Raw genomic sequence first — 24,325 nt, forward strand, 5'->3', positions numbered from 1 at the left:
CTTTTAAATGCTGTAATAAGCCGCCTTGCGTCCTTCCGCACAAAGGCGGCATCTAAACCTTTTGAATAAATGAATAAATAAATAAATAATAGCCGCTGTTCGTGGTCAAAGGAAAGAACTGGCCTTTGCTCCCTATAAGGACCCCTGCCAAAACAAGGAGGTGGGTCTGCCTGGGCATCATCGCTGTCGCCGCGCCCGCGCTCGCCCCCCGCCCCCCGCGCGCTCACGTTCCCACTCCCAAAGCCTTATCTTTTGGGGGTGGGTGGGGGGATGGACGAGGGAAACGGGGAAGAAGTCGGCGGGAAGGGGGCGCGCCGGAGAGCGCGAGGAAAAGGGAAAGGCGAGCGCGAGAGGAACTCGAGGGGGGCTGCTGGAGGAGGGGGGGGCCTGCGCGTGCACGCGCGCGCGCACGCACACAAAGGAGGCGGCGAGGCGAGCAGGGAGGAGGCGGGCAGCCCCGCGCTTTGTGTGCTTGAGGGGGAGGCGAGGCGGCCTCACAAGCCCCGGCTCGGGCTCGGCGCCGGCGTAGCCCTCCCACCTCACTTCCGAAGCCCAGGAGAAGGGAAGCGGCCGCGAGTGGAGGGCCTGCTGGAGGGGGAGGGTCGGTCGAGGGGCTTCTGCAGGGAGCGGAGCCCTCGGGTGAGTGAGCGACCCTCGCCGGAGGTGGTGAGCGGAAGGAGCGCCCCGTCTGGGACGGTGAAAGATGCTCGGGCAGGGCAAGGCATGGCAAGGCAAGGCAAGGAGGGGCGACGCCGCGGAGGCAGGGTGGGCGGCGAAAAGCGAAAGAGGCCCGGGGGCCGTGCCCAGGTGGACTCCCCCTTGGGCATCCGCCTTCGACGGAGGAGGACCAGCCGGGAACTGGGGCTCCGTGCGTGGGTGTGGGGTGCTTGGAGGCCCGGGTGTGCCGGTGCAACGGCCCGGGGAGTGCCCAGAAGGTTTGCACGGTGGAAGGGAAGAGCAAGGTGGCAGGTGGGGCATCGTTTCCTTGCGCGGTGGGCCAAGAGATGGCGACCTCCTCCTCGCGGCTCCTGCCTTGCCTTGCCTTGCCTTGCCTTGGATGCCAGTCTGGGCGCTGCGCCCGTCCAGCTCCCCGCGCGCCACGAGCCGCGCGACCTTAAGCCGGGAAGAGGGAAGGGTGGGCGGAGAGGGAGGAATGAGAACGGAGGGCGAAGGAGCAGCGCGGGCGATCGGCAGGGAAACCCCTTTGGAGGAGGCCCTTTTTAGACCCCGTTCCCCCCTCTTTTTTTGCCTCCTGAGGCTCATTTCTGCTTTCTCTCTCTCACACACACACACACGCGCGCGCGCACACACACACACACACACACACACACACACACACACACACACACACACACACACACACACACACACACACACACACACACACACACACACACACACACACACACACACCCTTACTTTGGGGACGGAGACGTGTTCCTGCCTGAGGTGAAGGATAAGATCGCGCCTGCTGCCCCTCATTCGTCTGCAGAAGCCAACGGGACTGGCAGCGGTATCCTACGTGGGCACTGGCAATGGGCTAAGATTCTCCACCTCACCTGGGAGCAGCAGGCTAGTTTAAAGGGGATGCAGGACAGGCTGTGTGCCACACACAGCCCCCAGGAGAATAGCTGAGAGTCAGAAGGAACTGCCATTTTCTGCTTTCTCTTCTATCTGTTCCTTGAGGCACTTGCCTAACTGTGCCAAATGACAGGGACCGTCCTGACTCTGGATATAACGGTTCTAAATGAAAGCCCATTGCTAAAATAACAATCATGTGTCATCAAGTCAGTTCTGATGTATAGCGAATCAGGGTTGTTGTTTTTTTAGGTAGAGAGTACTCCAGGTGTGGTTAATCATTCCCTTCTTCAGGGATCATCTTGGGACTGTGTAGCTTGCCCAAGGCTCCACAGGCTGAATTTTCTCCCTGGAGACACAGAGGGGAATTGAACTCCCAACCTCTGGCTTCACAGCCAGATACCTGGAGTTCAAATTTTCCTGGAAGGTCAGCTGCCTCTGATGTAGAATTCCTCCTTCTTATTCAGGGCTCAGGTGTGACTTTAGCTATTAATTACACTGAGATGGGAGAAAAGGCCCACGGTGTACCCCCAGAGACACATTACTTTATCCTTCTTTTGCTCCAGCATTGGGAGCTGGTTCTGAAATTGAGTTAATTGGCCTTATTCCATCTTTATGCCTTTTTAAAGGCATAAAATATACCAAAACAGGGCAACAGATTCTGATGCACAAGATAAGGCAATTTAGAGAAAGTATTGCTGTTTGGTTGCTTCTTTGGGATTAAAAACAAGCCCCAGAAAGTTTTAAATGGGAATGGAATCCTAACTCTAGTACTGGTTTAAGCCTGTTTCTTAGGAAAAGCTGATAAGAGAGTAAAAGTGAATCTTGTTTACACTATCCTCATGTTGACTTTTGGAGTTCCGGGGGCTCATTTAGTTGAATGTTCTTCCAGACTTAATCTTTCTTATACTTATTGGAATATATGGGACAAAACAAGGCATGATTAAATGCCATTGATTTCAGTGGGTCAGCTCTAAACATGACTGAATTTGCCAGTAGAAAACTCCCTCAGCAGTTGATGCTGGTGGGCAGAAGCCAGAGAAGGTAAGAACAGGTGACACCAACATATGCAGAGCTAGGAGTAACAGGAGGCAAGATTAACTGTAGGCAGAGAAGCAAAAGTTGGCAAAGGACTAGAGGTAACCAATTTAACAGAAGGGCAAACTGAGGCAAAAAGACTAGTAATGTGGCCAAGGGTATAAACACACATTGTAAAGTTGAAGCAGAAGTTACGTCCTCTCCATTTAGTATACAAAGAGAAGACTTATTTTAACATAAAACAAAACAAAAATTAGCGTAAACTTAACACGTAGATTGCCAAGCACCTCCACAAAAATGGTTGTTGTGGGTTTTTTGGGCTCTTTGGCCGTGTTCTGAAGGTTGTTCTTCCTAACGTTTCACCAGTCTCTATGGCCAGCATCTTCAGAGGACAGCACAGAGACTGGCGAAACGTTAGGAAGAACAACCTTCAGAACACGGCCAAAGAGCCCGAAAAACCCACAACAACCATTAGATCCCGGCCGTGAAAGCCTTCGCGAATACACCTCCACAGAAACTTCATACAAAATTAGAATGTACATCTGGGGGAAGAGGAAAGCATATCTAGTTAAAAGAGACAAAGGACTCAAATCCCATGAAAGTTACACCAAAACTTGTACTGTAGGCATAAATAGTAAAGGAGGTAGAATGTTTTAATAGAAAGATATGAACAGCAAATCCAAAGAAAATTGTCACAGACTTCATGCCAGGTGCCCTTCCTAGATAACAGTGACTGCTAGTTGTCTTGGAAATATTTAGTAACATCACTTAAAATAAAGTTTTCATTTCTCCTATGACACTTCGACTGTTTTTGTGTTGGATAGTATTTCCTCACACAGGCCATTTTCTTATACAGCCAACTATATGTTAGGAAAAAAAATGTATATCTGAGTATAACAATATTGAAGATCTATTTTTCTGCAGTTGCAGATATTTGAAATTGACTAGAGTTTCCTAATAATCAGATGAAACTAAACATGCCTCGTCTTTCCACAAATTAGAGCACATATGGTTTTTCTGTGCAGTAGTGATCTCATTTAGGAAAAAGGTTATGTTAACTGAACCTTCAAAATCATTTGATAATTTTAAATATTTCATCAAAAACCATTTGATCAGATATCCATAAAGTTAGGAATTATAATAAAAAGAGTGCTGGTCTATTATAATTACCATTGTATAACTGTTTCTGTGCTTAAAGACAATTTTATTGCATATCTTCTGTGCTCTTTATCTGAGTTATAATTTGATATAGTTTATATTGATATAAACAATATAATCTCTTTGCCCCCCTGAAATCAAATATAATACTGAAATAATAATTACCTATTATGTACTAAACAAAAAAAATCAGTCTTCAATATCTTATTACAGCAGAGATATGTACATGGATTAAAATCTTTCTGTGGAGAAATCTTATTTCTCTCTATATATAATACAGCATTTTTAGCATCTTCTGTTTAATTGTGGACTATGTCTATCAACAGGATTTGTACAGGGAGATGATGGGCAGTGGGGAGTTGGGTTGGACCTCTGACTTGTTCTGTGTGCTCAGTACAGTTGTACCTCGGTTTATGAATTTAATGCGTTCTACAGGATGTTACATAATGCAAAAAATTCGTAAACCGAAATGCGGATTGCCATAGGAACGGGGGTGGCGCTATAAACCAGGCACAATGCATCCTGGGGAAACTTTCTTTGTAAACCAACTAACCAACCAACCAAACAAAAAACCCCACTAAAAAAACCATAGACCGAGGCATTATTTTCAATGGATTTTGCTTCGCAAACCGAAAATTACATTAACCAAGGCATTCGTAAACCAAAGTACCACTGTATTTGTCTGGATAGGAAGGTAAGGTGGAAGCCCTATTATTATTGCTACCTCATCGTTTCATGACTATCAAGGCTGTACACTGAGAAACCAAGTGGGACACAGCTGAGAGAGGGCCAAACCTCTCAGCTCTAAAACACATAATCCTCCCAAGCCCTACCATGAGTCTATAGCTCGGTTTCCTTTCCATAAATCAGCTGTCAGAGGAGGGAGGAAGCTGGATTGCACTGGACAAGGAGAGGCACGTGGAAATGACCCCAGGCCATATTCCCCTTGCTCATTTTGCACTCAATGCAGTCCCCTAGGCAGCTGTTTAGTGGGCTGGGCAGAGTATAATTTGCATGGGGAGCAGAGGGTGTGGGAAAGGTCACTCCTGCCTGCTTCCTTCCCAGCAGAGACATGTTCCCCACAGCGGCCTCCAGGGGCTGAAGGAGCCTCAGAAGAAGAGAGAGGGCTGCATAAAGGGAGAGGAGATAGAACGGATCTGGGATAAGACCATGTGAGAGGGATGCAGAGAGCATGAGAGGAAGAGGAACGGGAAGAGGTAGAACAAGATGAGGGAGTTTAGCCATAGTTGCTGACAAAGGGCTCCTAAACCGCACTGTGCAGGTATCCCTTCTTTTTTCCTTCATGGATTTTCTCTGTTGAAGAAGAAGAAGAAGAAACAAAGGGAAAATGCAGGAGGGCTGGGGTGGAAAATTATTTTTCACAAACATTCATTATTGGAGCAATATGACTATATTGTGAAATCTTTAATTAGAAGCATGTTGGGCCCTGTCCACCAATAACCTTGCCTACCTGCGCTGATGGCAGGGGGACCCACAACCATTGTCCATTGCTGCACGTGATTCTTGAGGGCAAAAACATTGCACATTCTTGCCCTAGAAGATAATGTAAATCTCCATTATTTATATAAGAAATACCTATGTGATCCTGGGAGCGGCAAAGGTGTCATTAATGAGAAACAGGCCTGCCACACCAGGAACGTAATGGTGTAAGCTAAAGAGGGAGGATGTCAGACAGGTAGAAACACCATCAAAGGTCTGCTCCTCCGTTAACTGGTTTATCTTTTCCTCAACACAGAAACATCTAAGAATAATTATTCTCTGTGTGAGATAGCTAGGAGAAGCAGATAGGGAGTAAAAGACATTGTGTTTTTGTTTCAGTTGGATTTGTGGGGTCTGTGATGATTTTTTAAAAAAATCTATGGCTGTTAATGGAACTGATATATTTTATGAGTGTTGTGAACCACTCTGGTGACTCTGAATGGAAAACAAGATTCAAATACACGCAAGTGAATCTCATTTAAGTCTGTATCAACAGGATTATAGATTCCAAAGGTCGAAAAACTAAGTCCTATCAAGCCCTTATTTGAATACCACAGTTCAGAAAGACTATCGTTACAAATCTGTTAAAACGTTTATTCAAGAAGCAGGAAATGCTGAAAGAATTGGCTATAGAAATATGTATCTGAAACGAACATGTTTACAGTTTTCATGTACTTAACTAAATGATGTCAGGACTAGCTGTAGGTCAGAAACAATGGCTTTGATCCTGGTTTAAGAAAGAAGATGCTCTCATGGTCAGGTATATAGTAGGTTATAGAAAACTGAGCTTCAGATTAGAGATGGGGTATTTGTATCTGAATATATTATATTAATATATAATCCTTGCACAGGTAACGAGGGTCTAGCCCCATGGGGCCAGACGTTCTACTCACTGATCCGCTGCTGTGGCGGGTGCTGTGATTCTTCCAATGGCTTTGCCGATCGTGATTGGCTAGCCACTCCTGGCAGAGGCGGGAGGACAAGGCTTGCTGCAAGGCTGAAGAGTGGCTCGCAGATCGTGATCTGCAGAGCCATGGGAAGAATCACAGTGGCAGCAGCGGATCGGTGAGTGGACCATCTGGTCCCATGGGGCTGGACCCTCATTATCGCTATCTGGTCGGGGATATTTGTAATCATATACAAATACTGTACAAATACCCCCATCTCTACTTCAGATATAGAGAGGTTACTTACCTGTAACTTTGGTTCTTCGAGTGGTCCTCTGTGAATTCACACTAATGGGTTAATCTGCGCGTGCGCAGATGGTCTCGGAATATTCTAGAGCTTAAAGTAACACTTTTGGCTCCGCCCCCCAGGACCTCATGGTCTGCCCGCCCTAACAGTTACCTCAGTTCCCCAAATTCCGCTGCTGCTCTGAAGGCGAGACAGCCGTGACGGAAAGTGGGGAGGACGGGCGGGCCGTGTGAATTCACAGAGGACCACTCGAAGAACCAAAGTTACAGGTAAGTAACCTCTCTTTCTTCTTCGTGGCCTCTGTGAAATCACACTAATGGGTGATTAGCAAGCTTACCTGTGACAGGTGGAGGGACGCTCCGTCACGGCAGCACAGAAGACAGGACAGCTCGACCAAACCGCGCATCCTCCTTTGCTCGCAGATCGAGCCTGTAGTGGAATGCAAACGTGTAAGGTGTGGACCACGTAGTGGCTTTACAAACGTCCTGTAGTGGAGCACCACATAGAAAGGCAGTGGAGGCTGCAACAGCCCTAGCAGAATGGGCCTTGATTGACGACGGCAGTGGCTTCTTTGCCAGGTCATAGGCAAGGCGGATAGTTTGAACCAACCATCATGAGATAGTCTGTGGGGACACTTGCTGTCCTTTATGCGGCTGTTGATGGGAAACAAACAGACGCTTGGATAGATGAAAAGTTGAAGTCCTTTGTACATAGAAGGCCAACGCTCGGCGAACAACGAGCGAATGCAGAGACTTCTCAACAGGAGAAGAAGGGTGAGGAAAAAAGGTAGGTAGCACAATAGGTTGCTGAACATGAAAGTCAGTGGTGACCTTTGGTAGAAAGGACACTTCTGGGTATAACACCACCTTGTCTTGGAAAAATTGCAGGAAAGGGGGATCAACTCTTAGAGCGGCCAGTTCCGAGGCTCTCCGAGCCGAAGTTATAGCCACCAAAAAGACGACCTTTAATGTGAGTAAGCGGTCGGAGACGGTCGCCAATGGTTCAAACGGTGAGCAGGTGAGGTAGTTCAACACCGTATGCAGGGACCATTGAGGAACAGGATTAGTCCGAGGGGGATGAAGGTTGAGGGCCCCCTTCAGAAAATGCTTCACCTTTGTGTGCCTAAAGAGAAGAGCACTGTCAGAGTCAGGAGGCTGATGCGCCACAATAGCAAAGAGATAAACCTTGAGAGTAGAATGCGACAGGTTCATCTCAAATAAATACGCCAAGAATTGTAGAACAGCTTGAAGAGAGGTTGGTGATACTGGGAGTTCATGAGGTGAGGCAAACTTTTGGAAAGACACCCATTTGTTACTATAAAGGGTATCTGTAGATGCCTTGCGACAATGTGAGAGAACGTAGGTTACCTCGGGAGTATCCTCCAGGCTGTGAGAAGGAGGGACTGTACGTCTGGATGAAAGGTTGTCCCTTCGTTTTGTGTCAGAAGGTGTGGCAGGTAAGGCAGTCTCATGAATTCCTTTGCTGTGGTCATGAGCCTCGCAAACCACGGCTGGCGTGGCCAGAAGGGTGCTATCATTATGGTGTCGGCGTTGTCTATGCAGATCTTCACTATCACCCTCATCAACAGTGGGAACGGTGGGAACATGTAGATCAGATGGTCCCTCCAGGAGCTCATTAGCGCATCGCCTCGAGAGTGTAGACCTCGACCGCCTCTCGACAAGTAGGCTGGGCACTTCGCGTTGAGATGAGTGGCGAAGGCATCTATTACCGGGACACCCCATCTCACTCAGAGAGTAGAAAGACCTGCTGGTCGAGCGTCGACTCGTGCATTAACGCAGCAGTCCTGCTGAGTCGATCTGCAAGTATGTTCTCGTGAGTGGAAATGTACACCGCAGACGGAAAAATATGATGGTCGAGGCACCACTCCCAAAACTGGACCGTGAGATATAGGAGTGAGCGTGAATGGGTGCCACCCTGCTTGTTGATATATGCAGCAGCTGTTGTGTTGTCCGTGACAATCTGAAGGGCTGTGCCCTGGATGAGAGGTAGAAACGCTCGACAGCCTTGAATACGGCCAGTAGTTCCAGATTGTTGATGTGAAGGTCCTGCTCCTCGCGGGACCACAGATCGTGGATCTGCAGACGGTTGCAGTGCGTACCCCAGCCAGTGTTGCTCGCATCCGTTGTGATTCTGGTCGTCAAAGTCAAGGGAGCGAACAGGCGACCCATAAAGAGATTGGCTGGATTGGTCCACCACTTCAGCTGCCAGTAAAGTTCCTGTGTTACTAGCAGACGTTTCTTGGGAGAGTCTGTCAGTGGGCTGAAAAGCGAGAGAAGCCACACTTGTAGAGATCGAAGCTTCAGCCTCGCGTGAGGGATAACTGACGTTGTAGAAGCCATAAGGCCCAGTAGTTTTTGAGCGAGATGCGCTGTTACCCAACCCTGTGATCGAAACCGCTTGACAAGAGCAGCAATTTTCTCGGCCCTTTCTAGGGGCATGAAGGCTCTTGCGACCCGAGCATCCAGTATAGCGCTGATGTACGATGCAACTGGCGAGGGAATGAGGACCGACTTCCTGTAATTTACATTGAGACCTAGAGTTCTGAGGAGACAGAGAACAGTGATGGTGTGCCGCTCGGCTTGATGTTTGGAGTGCGCCACCAAAAGCCAATCGTCTATGTATGGAAAAACGGCGATTCCCTTTGTCCAAAGGAATGCTGCCACTGGCGCCATACATTTCGTAAAGACTCATGGCGCGGTGGAAAGTCCAAAAGGCAGAGTGGAGAATTCGTAGCATTTTGGTCCCAGCGAAAAACGCAAGAAACGGCGATGGTCCTGCCTGATGTTTATATGAAAATAGGCGTTGCTGAGGTCTATCACCACGAACCAGTCGCCTTGTTGAAGGAGCGGAAGAATTCTCTCCAAAGTCACCATCCTGAAACGACGATAGGCTATGAACTTGCTGAGGCGTCTGAGGTCCAGAATAGGACGAAAAGAGTCGTCCTTTTTTGGAACTAAGAAATACCTGGAGAAGAAACCGGGATCTGAAGGATTTGGAAATACCCGGGTTATGGCCGACTTTTTGAGGAGAGTGTTGATTTCCTCCCTTCAAGGAGGGGAGGTTTGGGTGAAGACGAGCTGAGGAGGAGGCTTCTCTAAAAACCCTATGGCATAGCCCTTGGCTATGATGGAAAGTACCCATTTGTCGGAAGTAATGAGCAACCAATTTGCTAGGAAGGGTGACAAGCGGGTGGTGCAAGAAGAGACGAAAGTGGTACAAAAGGAGTCAAAGTCCCTGCTTGGATTTACGGTCAGGCTTTTTATAGGCGGAGCGTGTCCTTTGTTGTTGGTCATGTCTAGTGGTGTAACTAGTCTGAGCAGCGTTGTACTTCTGCTTGGCAGGGTAGAGCTTCCTGGACTGGGAAGAGGTTACAGGGACCTGGCGTTTCCAGGGGTAACACGGTCTATAGTACGGTTGTGGGACGTAAGCCCTGGCTGCTTTCTTCGCTTCATGGAGACCCTTGAGAATCTCATCAGTCTTGGGGTCAAATAGTCCCGATCCATCAAAGGGAAGATCTAAGATGCGAGCCTTAGCATCGTCAGAAATGGCCACAGACTTCAGCCAAGCTTGACGCCGCATGGCGATAGTGGTCAGCAAGTTACGTGACGCCGCATCCAGGATATGTCTTAAGGAAATCTGCTCCTGACGTATAAGCTGCATGGCTTCCTGATGTAAAGAGAGACCCCTAGGCTGAAGTTCATCAGGTGCAGCTTGCAAAGAAGGCAATGCCCTGTTCCACAAGTGTTGGTGGTATGCCGCCATGGCTGCCACGTAGTTGGCGGCTCCGATTACCAAAGAAGCAAAGGCGTAAGACTGACGTCCGAAGATGTCCATCTTTCTGCCGTCCTTATTATCAGGCGTAGCAGCCGAGGAAGGCCGCAAGTTAGACTGAGCCACGTCCACTATAAGGGAATTGGGAGGGGGGTGTTTGATCAGGAAGTCCAGTTCAGAGCCTTGAATGCGGTACAGGTTTTCCACCCTCCGAGACATTTGGGGGGCGGAACATGGTTTGTCCCAATGCTGCTTGAGAGTTCTCAGTAGGGACGGAATAAAGGACAGCCGCATCGGCAAGTTCTGGTCCTCATCGATATCCCCGTAAACCTTGTCCGAAGACATCTCAGGAGGCCTTTCTACAGGGAGTTCGAGAGTGGTGGCGATCCGATGGACCATCTGGGAATAGGAAGGAAAATCCGCCGCCGGTGAGACGGGATGTTTGTCAATGATCCCCGAGTCAGGGGTATTATCATTGGGTGCTGAAGCGACGGAGAAGCTGAAATCGGTATCGGAATCATATGAGCCTTCGGGATAGACAGGCTGTGGCATCTGCGGTACCGGGTGTCTCGGTATCGGAGGGTCGGGAGGGCGCTTCTCATGGTCACGTTCCCGAGGGGGGTCGGTACCGTGACCCTGCGGAGCATTGGTATCCTGAGGATTGATGTTCCCGGTATCGGGAGCCTCATCGGTATCGGAGTCTCAGTCGGTACCGATTAGATCCAACTGAAATGAGTCAGAATCAGACGAAAGGTGATGATGTTTCTTCTTTGGTTGTGGTATAGACGGGTTAGACCGCTTCCGTTTGCGAGGCGGTGCAGTACCGGTGGGTTCGGTGTCGGAAGATACGGTACCGTCCCGGGGGATCAGGTGAGATGAGTCACCATTCGTTGGTATCGACGTGCGAGGCGGCATCGGAAAGCTGGGCGGATCACCGTGTTTTGATTTCTTCGGTACCGGAAGATCGCCCGGTACCGAGCGGTGTCTCTTCTTGCCGGTATCTGGAGAGGGCGATACCGGGGGCGAGGAGAATTCGTCTGAAGAGTCCGACGAGGACGGAGAGGAGTCGGAAGACGAGTCGCAAGTAGCGAGGCTATACAAGAGGCGCGGATCGTATAGCTTTTGCATCTGCTTTCTCCATTTTTAAGGTAGCTCTTGGAGAGCTTTAGAGGCAGTGTTTCCTCTGGTAACGCATGCCTCTTAGTGGTTTTGGGGCGAGAATGTCGAGCCCCATGGGGGGAGACCTTCGGTCCCGATTGTCTCGGAGACCGGGAATCTCCAGCAGATGGTACCAAATGCTTGGTCTTCGCTTTCTTCTTTCTAGGAGACGAAGGTAACAACAGTGTAGGTGGAAATGGAACCTGCGGAGAAGGAGAAGATGGTGGGGAGGAACCCTGGGAAGGGATTTCAATAGGAGACTGTGGAGTCAGCACCAGCAACGATGGAGACGTTGGTGGCACTAGAATAGGAGTGGCCCGTGGAGGCGAGGGCGGAGGCGGAGGGGGTGGCGAGGCCAGAACCTCGGCTTTCGATGGTTTGGACGGCGGTTTAGCCTTGGCTTTGCCTTTAGAAGCTTTAGTCTTCCTCTTGGATTTTAAGTCCAGTAAAGGATCGGGGTCCATGGGTGAAGCAGTTGCCGCCATATCTGGAGGTCGCAACGATTTCTCCCAAAGAGCTGCGCGTAGGCGCTGTTCTCTAAGTCTCAACCCCTGCTTGGTAAAACTTTCGCAATGTCGACATGATTGAGGAACGTGCCTCTCCAAGGCAAAATAAACACAAACGGTGACCGTCGGTGGAAGGGATTTTCTTCCCACAGGCCGCACAGCTTTTAAAAGTGACCTTGGGGGATCGAGGGGCCTTGGAGGCCATACAAAAAAAGGCGGGAAAAGGATCTGGGGGGAATGGACGGAAGAGAAAAAAGGCAAACAGAGTCCAAAGAAAAACACCTCCCCTCCAAAAACAAGTATTGTACTTCCCTGAAGTACTGGTGTGAAGACGGAGCCAAACGAAGAAAAATCTTCAAATAAATTCCACACATTCACGGAGCTCTAGCTAGGAGACCTAACTGCAGCAGCAGAAAAAAAAATGGAACTGAGGTAACTGTTAGGGCGGGCGGACCATGAGGTCCTGGGGGGCGGAGCCAAAAGTGTTACTTTAAGCTCTAGAATATTCCGAGACCATCTGCGCACGCGCAGATTAACCCATTAGTGTGATTTTACAGAGGCCACGAAGAAGAACTTGGTAGTTTGATAATTTTTATTCCCATTTTACTCCACTAAGGAATGTCTGGAAGGTTCTTCAAAATATAACCACAGTAGGAGAAATGGCTGTATTGTGACAGTCATCCTTCTTACGCTTAGTGATACCATGTTCCTTGATTCTATGGTGCAATGGCTCAGATCATGTGTACATTTTGCATTGAAGAAACTGAGAATGGCATCTGGAAGGAACTCTAAACTTTCTGCCTTGGTAAGCTTTAACTCTAATGTGACCTTGGTGTCTTCTCAATGTTTCCCCCCCCCAAAAAAAAAGCTTGGGGTCTTAATTGAATAGTCACCAAAGTAACTGATGAAAGAGTTCTGGTATAGATGCAGATATTTCTTTATTGATAGCTGTTACTGTGTTAGGGTCAGTGGACATGTCAACCATAAAAAGCTAGATATTGGGGACAGAACAACAAGGCACCCGCCATTTTTATTCCTATTTGTGAACTTCTACATACTTTTTTCATAGCTATAATTGAGAACAACACTCTTAACTAGGTTAAACTACAGAAAGGCTGTTCTTAAGAAAGAGAAGAGTTCAAGTACTCTGTTGCCAGTAAAAGGTGGGGGGAAACAGAGGAAACACCAGAATTTACTCATTTTTAAATTCTCTTTGCCTGAACTTTCATCTACACACCCTTTCCTTTTTCAGAAGGAAGGATGTGTAGCAACACATTGTCTTTACAGAACATAATAAGATACTTTCTTGTTCTATTTTTGTGGGAAATAGTACTTCTTAGTCCCAAATTATCTTTTTATATTTTGCTTGTGATGGAAGACTTTGAGTTGTATGTTCTAGGGTCTCTTTAGGGATTACAAAGAGTGGGGTATGATACACTCCGTAGGCTTATTACTTCTGTGCATCTCTTCCTTCCAGATGTAACAATTTGAACCTCACTGTGATACTCATCAAGCTCACCTTTGGCCTTATAACTTGAGGGCAGTGCTATGGAACAAATACAGATCTTGTGCTTGTGCAGATCTCGTTTGCATTTACTTTTAGCTTTGCAAAATGTAACTTGCTGTGAAAGAACAATATCAGCTACATTTAAGGAAGGGAGGTCAGGCAGGCCCCATCTTTGCTGTTCCTCCACAAGCAGGCAAAGCCCTTTCTCTTCAAGCAAGCTTTCCTTAATGACTGGGTTCTTAAATGAATTGTTGTGCCTTAGTGCTTTGAATGTGTTTTGATGTTGCTTCTGGCTACCATCTTTTAGTGTGATATTTGTTTGATCTTGTTTAGTATGTGTATATTTACTGTTCTTAGTTTTAGATATTATCTTTTAATAATTTATGCCGCTTTGGATTCTTCTTAAGGAGAAAAGAAGGGTACAAATATTTTAAATCTAAATAAATAAATAAATAAATAAATAAATCTGTCATTGTCAGTCTTCAATTCATTTTTCAAGTTTCAATGAAAAGAGTCCTAGCTATAGTTCAGATATATAATAGTGTTTCTTGCTTGCTGGTGTGCATATTTTGACATAATTAAATGAATGTAACATAAGCTAGAAATGAATAGATTGTTACTAACACTTCATTAATTACTCCAATTTTTACCACATCATAAATTACTTCAACATTTTCGGCGTCAAATATGACAGTGTGGATGTTTCTGAGTGTGCTGTGAGGGTATATTGCTTTGTTTATGTGTTCATGTTTGCAGCTGCTATAAATATTTGAATGTGCGTGGAATAATGTAATATTACATAGTGTGAATGTAGAACTGCTGTATGCAGAAGACATGACAGAAGTAATTGCATAGGGAGTAAAAATGTGCTTTACTGGGTTCTGAAGGCCAAGAATCCCCAGACCCAGGCTGGACCCTCATTACCATAAAGGGAAGAAATTGAGACTAAATTGTAAATCATGATGACAAATATTTATGAACATTTATTTCCCTATATCTATATACTGATTTTTCAGTTCTTCTAATGTTATCAGTTCCATACTTTTAAAAAACAGACAAGGCTTTTCTAAAGCCTGGTTCAGTTGAGTATGTAAGAAGAGTAAATAAAGAAAGAAACTGAAGTATCAACAAGCTAATATGTTTAGCATAGCCAAATAAAAAGTTACAAAATAATCAGCAAGTTTATAGGACTTGTTTTCAGACTACATGAAATGTTAAACAAAATTTTAAACAAAAATAGATTTGGGTATATTTGTTATCATATGTAGAAAACAGATTTGTTATCATATGTAGAAAACATAATTATAGAATCAAAACAATTTCAAATACCTCATTAGGTGATATAGATAAGATGGGATGTATTATATATGTATATCAGAGGAGACCATTTTCCATGAAGACACTCCAAAACTGGACTCTGGATCCTTGAGAGATAAACAAGAATGTTTCTGTGTTTGGAGATAGATAGACAGACAGACAGACAGACAGACAGACAGACAGATAGATAGATAGATAGATAGATAGATAGATAGATAGATAGATAGATAGATAGATAGATAGATAGATAGATAGATAGATAGATAGATAGATAGATAGATAGATAGATAGATGAGAAAAGGAGGGAAGAGAGGAGATTCTTAAATCTTTCATTCGGAACATGGATTGATCTTCTGAAAGAGTTATCACACTGTCCCTGTATTTTGTAAAATACAGATATTGACTCACTTCTGGTGTTCAAGAAAGTGTTAATTGTGGTGGCAGTATTAATATGCCTTGTTAGCGGTAGATTTTTGTGTGTGTGGATCTTGGATTGGTTGTCAGATTGCAGGAGTTTTTAGCTTATTTTTTCTCCAACCCATCTGGTGTCTAACCTGAGATAGTTGATCCTGTCATGACCAACTGTGTGAAGCCTGAGTCTATAGTACAGAGTGCAGGAAATAACAAGCCAACCACAGAGGGGAGCGGAAATGAATCAGAGCCATTTCTCAAGCAACCTGATAGTGTTGCAGAACAAGAGACAGGAGACACATTGTGGGGCCCTGCTGGCAGAGAAAGGAGGTATTGATATACGTATCTCCTTTTTCTGAAGGCTGAAATGTGTTAGCAGGCATGAGAGTGAACCTGTCTATCCATATCTGGGATGGTCAAATGAAAGGAGCAGGTTAAATAGCTGTAAAGGTGCAAACAGAATGAGACTAAGCGGGATTAAAGGAGATAGGTGGGTGGGTGGGTGAGATTGGTCTGCATTTTTAAATGAACTAAGCTACTAAGCACTTCCCAGGCTAATAAGCAGATTTGAACAGTTCTAGATTTTACACTACTGTATTCTGATTTTTACAATGCAGTTCTTGTTCTTGGTTCAGAAAGAGGTGCTGAAAACAACAGGGATTTGAGTACAAAATGCATATGTTTGGGGAAATTGCATGTCAAAACTGCAAATCTGCAGATATTTTCAAAATAAAAATTGTAGTGTAATTAGACAAATATAGTTCTAAATGCATGCAACACTGGCATAGACTGGAAATAGACTGATTTGTCTGTCCCTGTGCTGGGTATTTCAGCAACAGTTTTACTAGAAGCAGAAGAGGGAAGTAGCTACACAAATTGAGAAAAGGGATGGGCTTCTCTTTTGTGGTGGAGGGTATAGAAAGTGGGGTTTGGAATATGCCATAGAAAGACAAATCAGCCAACTTTATAAGAGTAAATGAGTCATTTGTTAAGAAATTGAATGTGTATAAGAATACCAAGATGACCCAGACTCATGGGCTTTATACCTGAAGACTAGAAAGCATGTTCTTGTCTAAAATGCTACATTCTCTTCTTTTTCCAGGTATCAGGAAGGGCAATTGTAAGCCATACTGACGAAGAAGGATTGGCTGGTCCAAGGGAGAGAAACTACAGACTTGTGTGAGAGAGAACATAGAGCTATGTTCCAAGCCAAGGGTCCAGCTGGTACAACCTCTACTAATGTATGTACTGAAATCAGGATTTCAGATTAAAGAGTTTTTTCTGCTTCTTTAGAAGAGTTAGGAAGTGTCCCAGTTCCTTAAAATGTGTCACTTTCATAGGGTTGCCATATTAGTCAGTTGCAGCAGTAGAAGAATCTTGTAGCTTTATAAAAACAAAACATATTTGTGGCAGCATTAGTTTTCATGGTTCACTTCAACAGATGCATGTGATAGTATCTCTAGTTGGCAGAATATCCATAGATGAGTGGAGGACAAAGTGGGGTCAAATAGCCATCAAATGCAAAAAGTTCAGCCTGGGACAATCAAACGAAGCTTTAATGTCTCCAGAATGAGCAGTCATAATTAGTAATGAATGAATTAGTAATATGCAATGACACATTCTAGCATGTGTCATTCTAGCATCAAATGTAGCATTCATAGTGAAACAGGAAACTCTGTCTCTAAGCAAGTCTCGGCAGAAAAAGTCAACTGCTTGATAAGTGTTAATTCTCTAGCCATTTTTAGGTATGAAGAGAAAAACATGGGCTCAATTTAGAGTTAATTTTGCCCAGGAAAGACCTGCTGAAATCACTATGATTTAAGGCAAACATATCAATGAGCCTGCTGTAAGGTTTGACCCAGTCCCTTCCTGCCCCGTGTCATCATTGCTAGGTTTATTGTGCGATCATCAAAGATCGTTGTGAATTGTTATTGTATCAGATTTTCATTTATGTGTTGGCCGTTTTCAGAAGATGCTAATGTGTTTAGAATGCATAGTTGCATCTGCTTGTCTTCTTACGGTTCCCTGACTTTCATTCAGTTAATCCTTCTGAAAAGTTGCTGGTAGTGACAGAGTTTCCTCTAGCCTAAAAAAAAGTGTTTGTGTATGAGCATGTGTGTATCTATATATACCTACCCACCCACCTGTCTTCAAGCTCTGTGTGAGTGTTTAGGTCAGTTAAATGAGATTTGCATAGTGTAGACGTGCCTTAGCATTTACAAGAATTGTTCTTTTTATGGGGTTCCTGAGAAGTTGAGGACTGTGCGAAGGACTACATTGACTAAAGCTTTAGCCAGGAAGTTACAAGAGGGACCTAAATAAGAAATTCTAGAATAAAGTGCCAGTACCCAAAACTCACAATTAATTATCCAGCTTAAGTCTTCCAACTCTGCCAACTCCCCATTGTTCATGAAGGTACTTTGTGACATAGTACTAGAGATGGAGGTATTTGTATACGAATAACCCCGCACAGCTGGACGTAATGAGGGTGCACTCATGTAGCCACTGCTGCTGCCAGCTCCACTCTCCCTTCCAGTAACTCCAGAGCTCCTGGTCAGCTATCCACTCATCAGCTTGGCAGGGAGGCTCATCTTCCCTCCTTCTGCCAGGAGTGGATAGTCGAACGCAAACTCTGGAGCAACTGGAAGGGACAGAGGAGCTGGTGGAAGCAGTGGACACGCGAGTGGATGGTCCGACCCCATGGGGCTGGACCCTCGTTACATCCAGCTGTGCGGGGTTATTTGTATATGAATATGAATACCCCCATATCTATATTGTACTCTTATTCTGTATGTTGAGGGTCTGGGAAGAAGGAGATCAAAGATTGTACTACATAAATATATTGTTTACATTGCAGTCTTGCACACATTTAATTGGATGTAAACCCCACTGAAAATGGGTGTACTTACTGTTGAGCAGACATGTGTAAGACTTCAGCCTTACTGAATATAATTAAATATATTATCAGGGAAATGTTAAAAGTCACAAACAGTATTAACTGGAATTATATCTGATTTTATTGCTCAATTGCAAGTCATGTATTTGAAAGAATTGTGTTCCTGTAGGCTTGGTCAAATGTATTATTCCACTAGATATTCAGCAAGGCAGTTTGCCACCAAATATGAACATCTGCTCTTATTCCTCTTCTCCGCTCGTTCCTTTTCTCCATTTAGGAGTCAAAGAGCAACTCAGGGGCATCGACTGTGCAGAGATCCAAGGTAATTGTTACCTCATTGCTTGCACTTTGTCATATGACTATTTTTTTTTTAAAAGTGAGACAGTAAACTAAATATATTTTTAACCTTGGGATATTCAGTGTCTTAAAACTATCATTTTTAGCCTCCCCCCTGCCCTGAAGGGTACAAACAAACAAGGAATTTTTGAGATCAGAGGAAAAGCATTGCAAAGAAAAATTCCAGTATGAAAATGCTCTTCCAAATATGCAACCACACTTGGGATATTGTGCACAGTTCTGATCTCCCTATCTCAAAACTAGTACAATGGGAGAGAATGCAGAGAACATCAGCCACGATGATATGTCTTGGAGCACTTTTTCTCCAAGCAAAAGCTCAAGTGTGGGCGTTGCAGTTTAGAAAGATATAGAGGCTGATAGAAGTATGAATTGTGTAAAGGAAGCAGGTAAGAGGTTTTTCTTTTGCACCATGCTGCTAGAACTCAAGGGGGACATCCAGTGAAGATTCAAGATGAACCAAAGAAAACGCTGTCAAGGAATCCTGACCCAGTTCGCGTTAGAAACACTTCTTCATGCAATTTTGACAGCATGAATAGACTGGGATAGATCTGTCAGTGGCTGCTCCATGTGAATTTGTCTAATTAGTTAGGATAGCTATATGGAACCTCCATGTTCAGAGATCAACAGTTGGGTGGGGAGAAAGGGCAGTGACTTCAGAGCTTGGAAAGGTTACCTTTTTTGGATTATAATGCCTAGAATATCACCAGGGATTTCATGAGTTGTAGATCAGCTTCTCCAAACTGTTTCAAGTGCTGCTTGTGGGTTAATGGCTGTTTGCTGTGGGAAGCAGGATCCTTGGCTACCATGGACGTTATGATGCTCTTACTGGGCTTTTAAATCTTGTTTTGTCTACTTGTAAACAACTCATAGTTTTGAAATAAATTAACCAATGTGGTGGTAGTTATACTTTTTGTACATTAGTGTTCTAAGGAAATCACTCCACCATTTTGTTCACCTTCCCCCATAAAGGATTCTGAGGTTCTGCAATCATGTTTGTTTTTTTAACCTCAGAATTAGCGCTCTATCCCATTTGTAGAAAACAAATTCTTCATTGGACTCAGCATTCTTGTACTTTAGTAGGTCAGTTCCAAAGCTTTTGAACTTGCATTAAAGCAAGTATAGAAGGGGATTGTTTTATTGATCATATGATGCTCTAATGCAGTTTTCAGTACATAAACTGCTTTACAGTTCTTACCTCAGTTGCTGACTTGGCCTAATCTTTAAAGCTTTTTATAGTTCTTGTTAAAGTAAATGGCTTTTTAGCTTTAGGTCATATCGCTGTATCCTGTTGTTTTGTAACTTTGTTTATAGATCTTCAAAGAACAGATGTCATATGCATGTGGCAGTAACAACAGAAAAATAATTCAGCTCCAGGCACAAACTGCAAGTCATGCAGACTTCTGTGACTCTTTCTTCCATTTTCTTTTTAAAACTCAGCTTGGGGAATGAGGGTACATGAGAAGAAGCTGCTCAAGCTTTCTCCTTCTACTCCCTCTTTTGAGGTAATAATCATTCTCTGCATCAGTCAGCCTTGGCGAGAGATGAAATACATGAAAGCATTTTACATATGTTTTGATTTTTTTTTAAAAAAATTAACAATCACCATTAAAGGTTAGGATTGAAATGGTGCTGCATAGGGAGGAGAGATTTCGCCTGTCTTTTCTGCCATCCAAAAAATCTAGTTGACCCAGGAAAGAAGCTATCATGGGCCACAACCTCCCTTGGGTTTAAAGCAAACCTCTCTCTCTTCCTTGGCAGAAAATAATCGCCTAACTCCATTAACCATGTGGCTTGGGTTTCAAATCCCATATGAAGAATGGTGGTAATAGAGAGACATATGGAAAGAGAAGAAAACTGTAAAATGCTGTGATCATAAATTAGTCTTTCTCCAAATTCTTTCCTCTTGCCACCCTTCCATTGTCTCTAGTAACACTGCCTAACTATCTAAGTCAGAAATATTGTCCCTTTTGGGTTGTGTTCTGGAAGGGGTTGATATCTTTTTCTGATGTGAAAAAGAAGGAAAAATATTAAATTTTCCTTATTTTGAAGGAAGGGCTAGGATGTTTTTTTAAAAAATTAATCCCTCCCACAAGAGTCTCCAGTTTTTTGTGAAGAACTTTTCCTCCATTAGCTGCTTGTTCCTCCCCCCCCCATTTTTCTAAACACTGTATACTGTATCCCACAGTGTCAAGAGCCTTGTACTCATCCCTCTATGTTGCTTTTAATAATGAGCATTCACTGAATGAATCAAGAGTTCTCTTAGACTGGGCAGCATTGTATAACCATAGGGTACATACAATTGGGGATAAAAGGCAGGAAAAACCTATTAGATGATAACTCCCCATAAAGTGGCTTTGCTTTTTGTCCTTTTTAAGAATAAAGGCACTGCTATAGCTGTAACGTTGTCCTGTTCCCTTTGTCTCCTCCTCGTTTTGAGTGGCTTAGCTGTTGTAGGATACACTTGCCTGTGGTTTGTGCCAGCACTGCATTGCTTGATGCAGCATGCTTGTTTCCATGCCTTCACCCACATTGTCTTTTGCTCCCATCTTTCAGTCATTCAGCCTGAAGGCCCAGGTGAAGGAAACATGCAGCGCTTGCCAGAAAACCGTCTACCCCATGGAGCGCCTGGTGGCTGATAAATTTGTCTTCCATAACTCCTGCTTTTGCTGCAAGCACTGCCGCACCAAGCTAAGGTGAGAAAAGCAAGGGGAAGAAAGCTTTTTCTATTGGGAAAAGAGAAAGGAGATACGAGATGGGCTACCTGTTTCCCCATAAGTCAAGGGAGTGCAAAATTGGGAGGACTGAAGTCCAGATTTTGACACAGTGCCCACTATAGAGGTCACATCAGGCCTGGAATGGGCAAAAAAAATGGCCACACATTGGTGGAGGGGTGCTAAAAATACCCACCCACTTATAAGATTCATTTTTTAAATTTGAGGGAGCTCTGCAACACCCCTCCCATGCAAAATGTGTTCCTTCTGGAGCACTAGCAAACCTGTTGACTGCTTGAGTGAAGTCTTTTGCCCCCGTGATCACGGGTGGTTTGGGGGGCTTCAAAAACTGTCTGAAGCGCACCTGTGGGCATCACTATGGCCAACTCCTGCCCTACATATTCTGTTCATACACTTTACTCTGACCTCAGTTGGAGCTGTGCCTTCCATCCCAGTAGCCCAAGAAAGAACTGGAAACACACTCAACAGTCCAAAGTGCAGGTTCAGTGAGAAACATATCTCATATTCTTCACATTTTGCATTATATACTTGGTGCTACAGAAAGGTCTTGTTTCACTGTGAAATTGAGACAGGGTGAGAGGCGGTTCCCTTACAGTGGCAGCTGCCCCATATTCTGAGTATAGATCGGAAAAGAGAGAAGAAATTGGTCTCAATACATAGAATCACACATTTTCCCACAGTTTTGTGAATTTGTGAATATCAGCTTGCATGTAAAGGGCAGAGTGCACAACTTCTATTTCTGTTTTACTCTGTGGAGATCAGGAGATTAACTGTCAAATTTATGCAATCTGAGACACCTAAGAGTCCTGCAATTAAGGGCAAACACTGGAAGCCTGCATCTTATTAGGAGAGTCCTTTTATTTTAATAGACAATACCACACCTTGATGTAAGAATTCCCATAAATTCTTCTGAAACTCATTTGTTTTAACAAATGTGTGCAGCCCCCCCCCTCTCACACACACACAGAGGAGCATTGATGATGAGAAATTCTCAGTGATTACGGTAACTTTCCCTGTGATGTGACCTTTTTATAATCGGTAAAAACAATGACAGGGCTAAAGTGGCCTTCTCATCTTCTTTCCATGAAAATAATGCTTTTTGTCATTTAATATAAAGTAAGTATTCAAAAATCTCATGCCTGCTATTCTAGTGTAAGTCTTATACATCCTCTGTAAGTTACTCTGATGTTGCAACTTAGGGAAGTGATGGTAGCAGTTGATGAGTGAGGCTCTGTTGTAATATGAGAAGGGAAGCAAGGTACAAACTGGAAACTTCCTATTTTTCATAGCTCAACCGCTGCTAGGCTACAATGACTGTCCTCTATTCTTAAAGATAGCTGGTCATTGTGTCTTTCCCAGTGTACCCTAACATATACTTCTTCCTTTTTCTCTTCCAGCCTGGGTAGTTACGCAGCTCTCCATGGGGAATTCTACTGCAAGCCACACTTCCAACAGCTATTCAAGAGCAAAGGCAACTATGATGAAGGTTTTGGACGCAAACAGCACAAGCAGCTCTGGCTGCAGAAAGAGGTGGAGAATGGGACGGATACAGCATGACCAGCTGCCCCCTGTGTCCCCACATTGAGAGCCTTGCTATGGAGATGAACTGAGCTGATGGAAAGCAGTGGTGCTTGCAAGGGATACTAGGAGCAGGGAAGGAGAGACAGGAGTACTTACAATGGGGTAGCAGTAGTATTTGGGTGGTGGGAAGATCCAAGAACTCCAGAAACTACCCAGATGGTATTGAGAATGGAGAATCTTAGAGAAATACCAGTGCCCTGTCAGGGACAGGGGATCATATTAGTTATGCAACAACAGATATTGCAAACGAGTAATGCAAAATATATGTTTGAACTTTACAAACAGACGATACTGCCAAGGTGATTCACCTTCTGGTACAAATCCTTCACTGGAAGTCCATTCTTATTGCACATATCCCACATGTGTTATGTACAAGCAGCTCTCCTCCCTCCCTCTCCCACTGCCAGTCCAGACACTGTTCCTGCTAAGAGTCTACTTTGGGGAAACTGTTCAACTACTATTTTCCTTGCCCTTGAAACCTTAGGCTAAAGACACCTCTGTAGCAGGCTTTGGATTAACCAGGCCTGTCCCATTTTTGGAGGCAGTAGAGCACACCTGTTCTAATTGGGAGTCCACTTCTTCAGGCCATTGCATGACAGGGCGGGGAACATAGTGAAATCTCACCATTAATTTGTCCAGGATGCATATTTTCACTTCTTTCTAGCTAAAAACACCTGTGTTGTTTCCTGATTGCTTATGCACTTACGCTGCAGAAACTATATACATGGCCTGTAGGGACAAGTGTATGTGCTCTACTTTAGTCAGGCTAGACTAGCATGGGAAGAGAGAGCACATGCTTCTTTGTAATGGTCAGTGCCAGCAAGTTTCTGCTGTTGTAGTTAAATGGTAGTAAGGATCATTCCTGGAAACGGGAATGCTGGTATATATATATATATATTTTGGTACAAAAGAACCATGATGAATTGGGCCATGAAATCGGAATCCAACCTTGCACCCTGGTTTTCATCAGCTCTGTTCTGCCCATTCAGCCTTAAACCCTGGGGAAGCATTCAATGTCTCTCTTTTATATTTGCCTTTTTCAGTGGTATGTTGTAAGCTGAAGCACAGACTCGTGGTGTTGTGTCCAGAGTTGCGCTGTGCTCTCTTATTTTTGTAATATAAGTTTTCTGAGCCTTTCTTGCTTCATTGTATTTTATGAAAGGATTTGAAAAGAGCTGATGATATGATTACACATTGACCTCTGATACTGGAAAAAATTTCCTACTAAATATGAAATGCTGTTATGAATTTTCAGCAGGAGACCAAAACATTCAGCAGCTTATAAGTCTTAGGATGTATGGGAAAAAAAACAATGGTTGAAGGTTCTCTGCTGTAAGAAAACTAAACACAAGGCAGTTGGTACAAGGGCGATGACCCACCAAAGACAAAATGTTCAGCAGCTTAAAAGGGACAAAAGGAAGGCACAAATCAGGCAGGTCAGGTGAATGATGTCTGAATTCTAGACTTGTGTGCAGAAAGAAGCATCAGCATCCATTTAATTAACCCATGTGCTCAGATAGTTGGACATTGCTACCATTAAACCAAGAATGCAAGTCCTATCCTTCATGTTCCCACATTAGTATGATTAACCTATCAGCTT

General features: G+C 44.4%; 1 protein-coding gene across 9 annotated transcripts; it reads left to right on the forward strand.

The window, feature by feature from the left end:
* Nucleotides 1-502: 502 nt before the first annotated feature.
* Nucleotides 503-23,862, forward strand: LIMD2 (LIM domain containing 2). 9 transcript variants are annotated; one of them, XM_078377728.1, is made up of 6 exons: nt 519-639; nt 16,262-16,400; nt 18,333-18,377; nt 19,724-19,914; nt 20,966-21,105; nt 22,542-23,862. In XM_078377728.1, the coding sequence occupies exons 4-6, from the start codon at nt 19,858-19,860 to the stop codon at nt 22,699-22,701; spliced, it is 357 nt and encodes a 118-aa protein (XP_078233854.1). In that variant the 5' UTR covers nt 519-639; nt 16,262-16,400; nt 18,333-18,377; nt 19,724-19,857; the 3' UTR covers nt 22,702-23,862. The 9 variants fall into 9 exon arrangements, with proteins under 9 accessions (XP_020651779.3, XP_078233854.1, XP_078233852.1 ...); XM_078377726.1 differs by having other exon boundaries at nt 542-639; nt 19,850-19,914; XM_078377729.1 differs by lacking the exon at nt 519-639 and adding an exon at nt 15,458-15,489.
* Nucleotides 23,863-24,325: the final 463 nt, after the last annotated feature.

This window comes from Pogona vitticeps, chromosome 6 (assembly GCF_051106095.1).
Source record: "Pogona vitticeps strain Pit_001003342236 chromosome 6, PviZW2.1, whole genome shotgun sequence".
Taxonomy (NCBI): domain Eukaryota; kingdom Metazoa; phylum Chordata; class Lepidosauria; order Squamata; family Agamidae; genus Pogona; species Pogona vitticeps.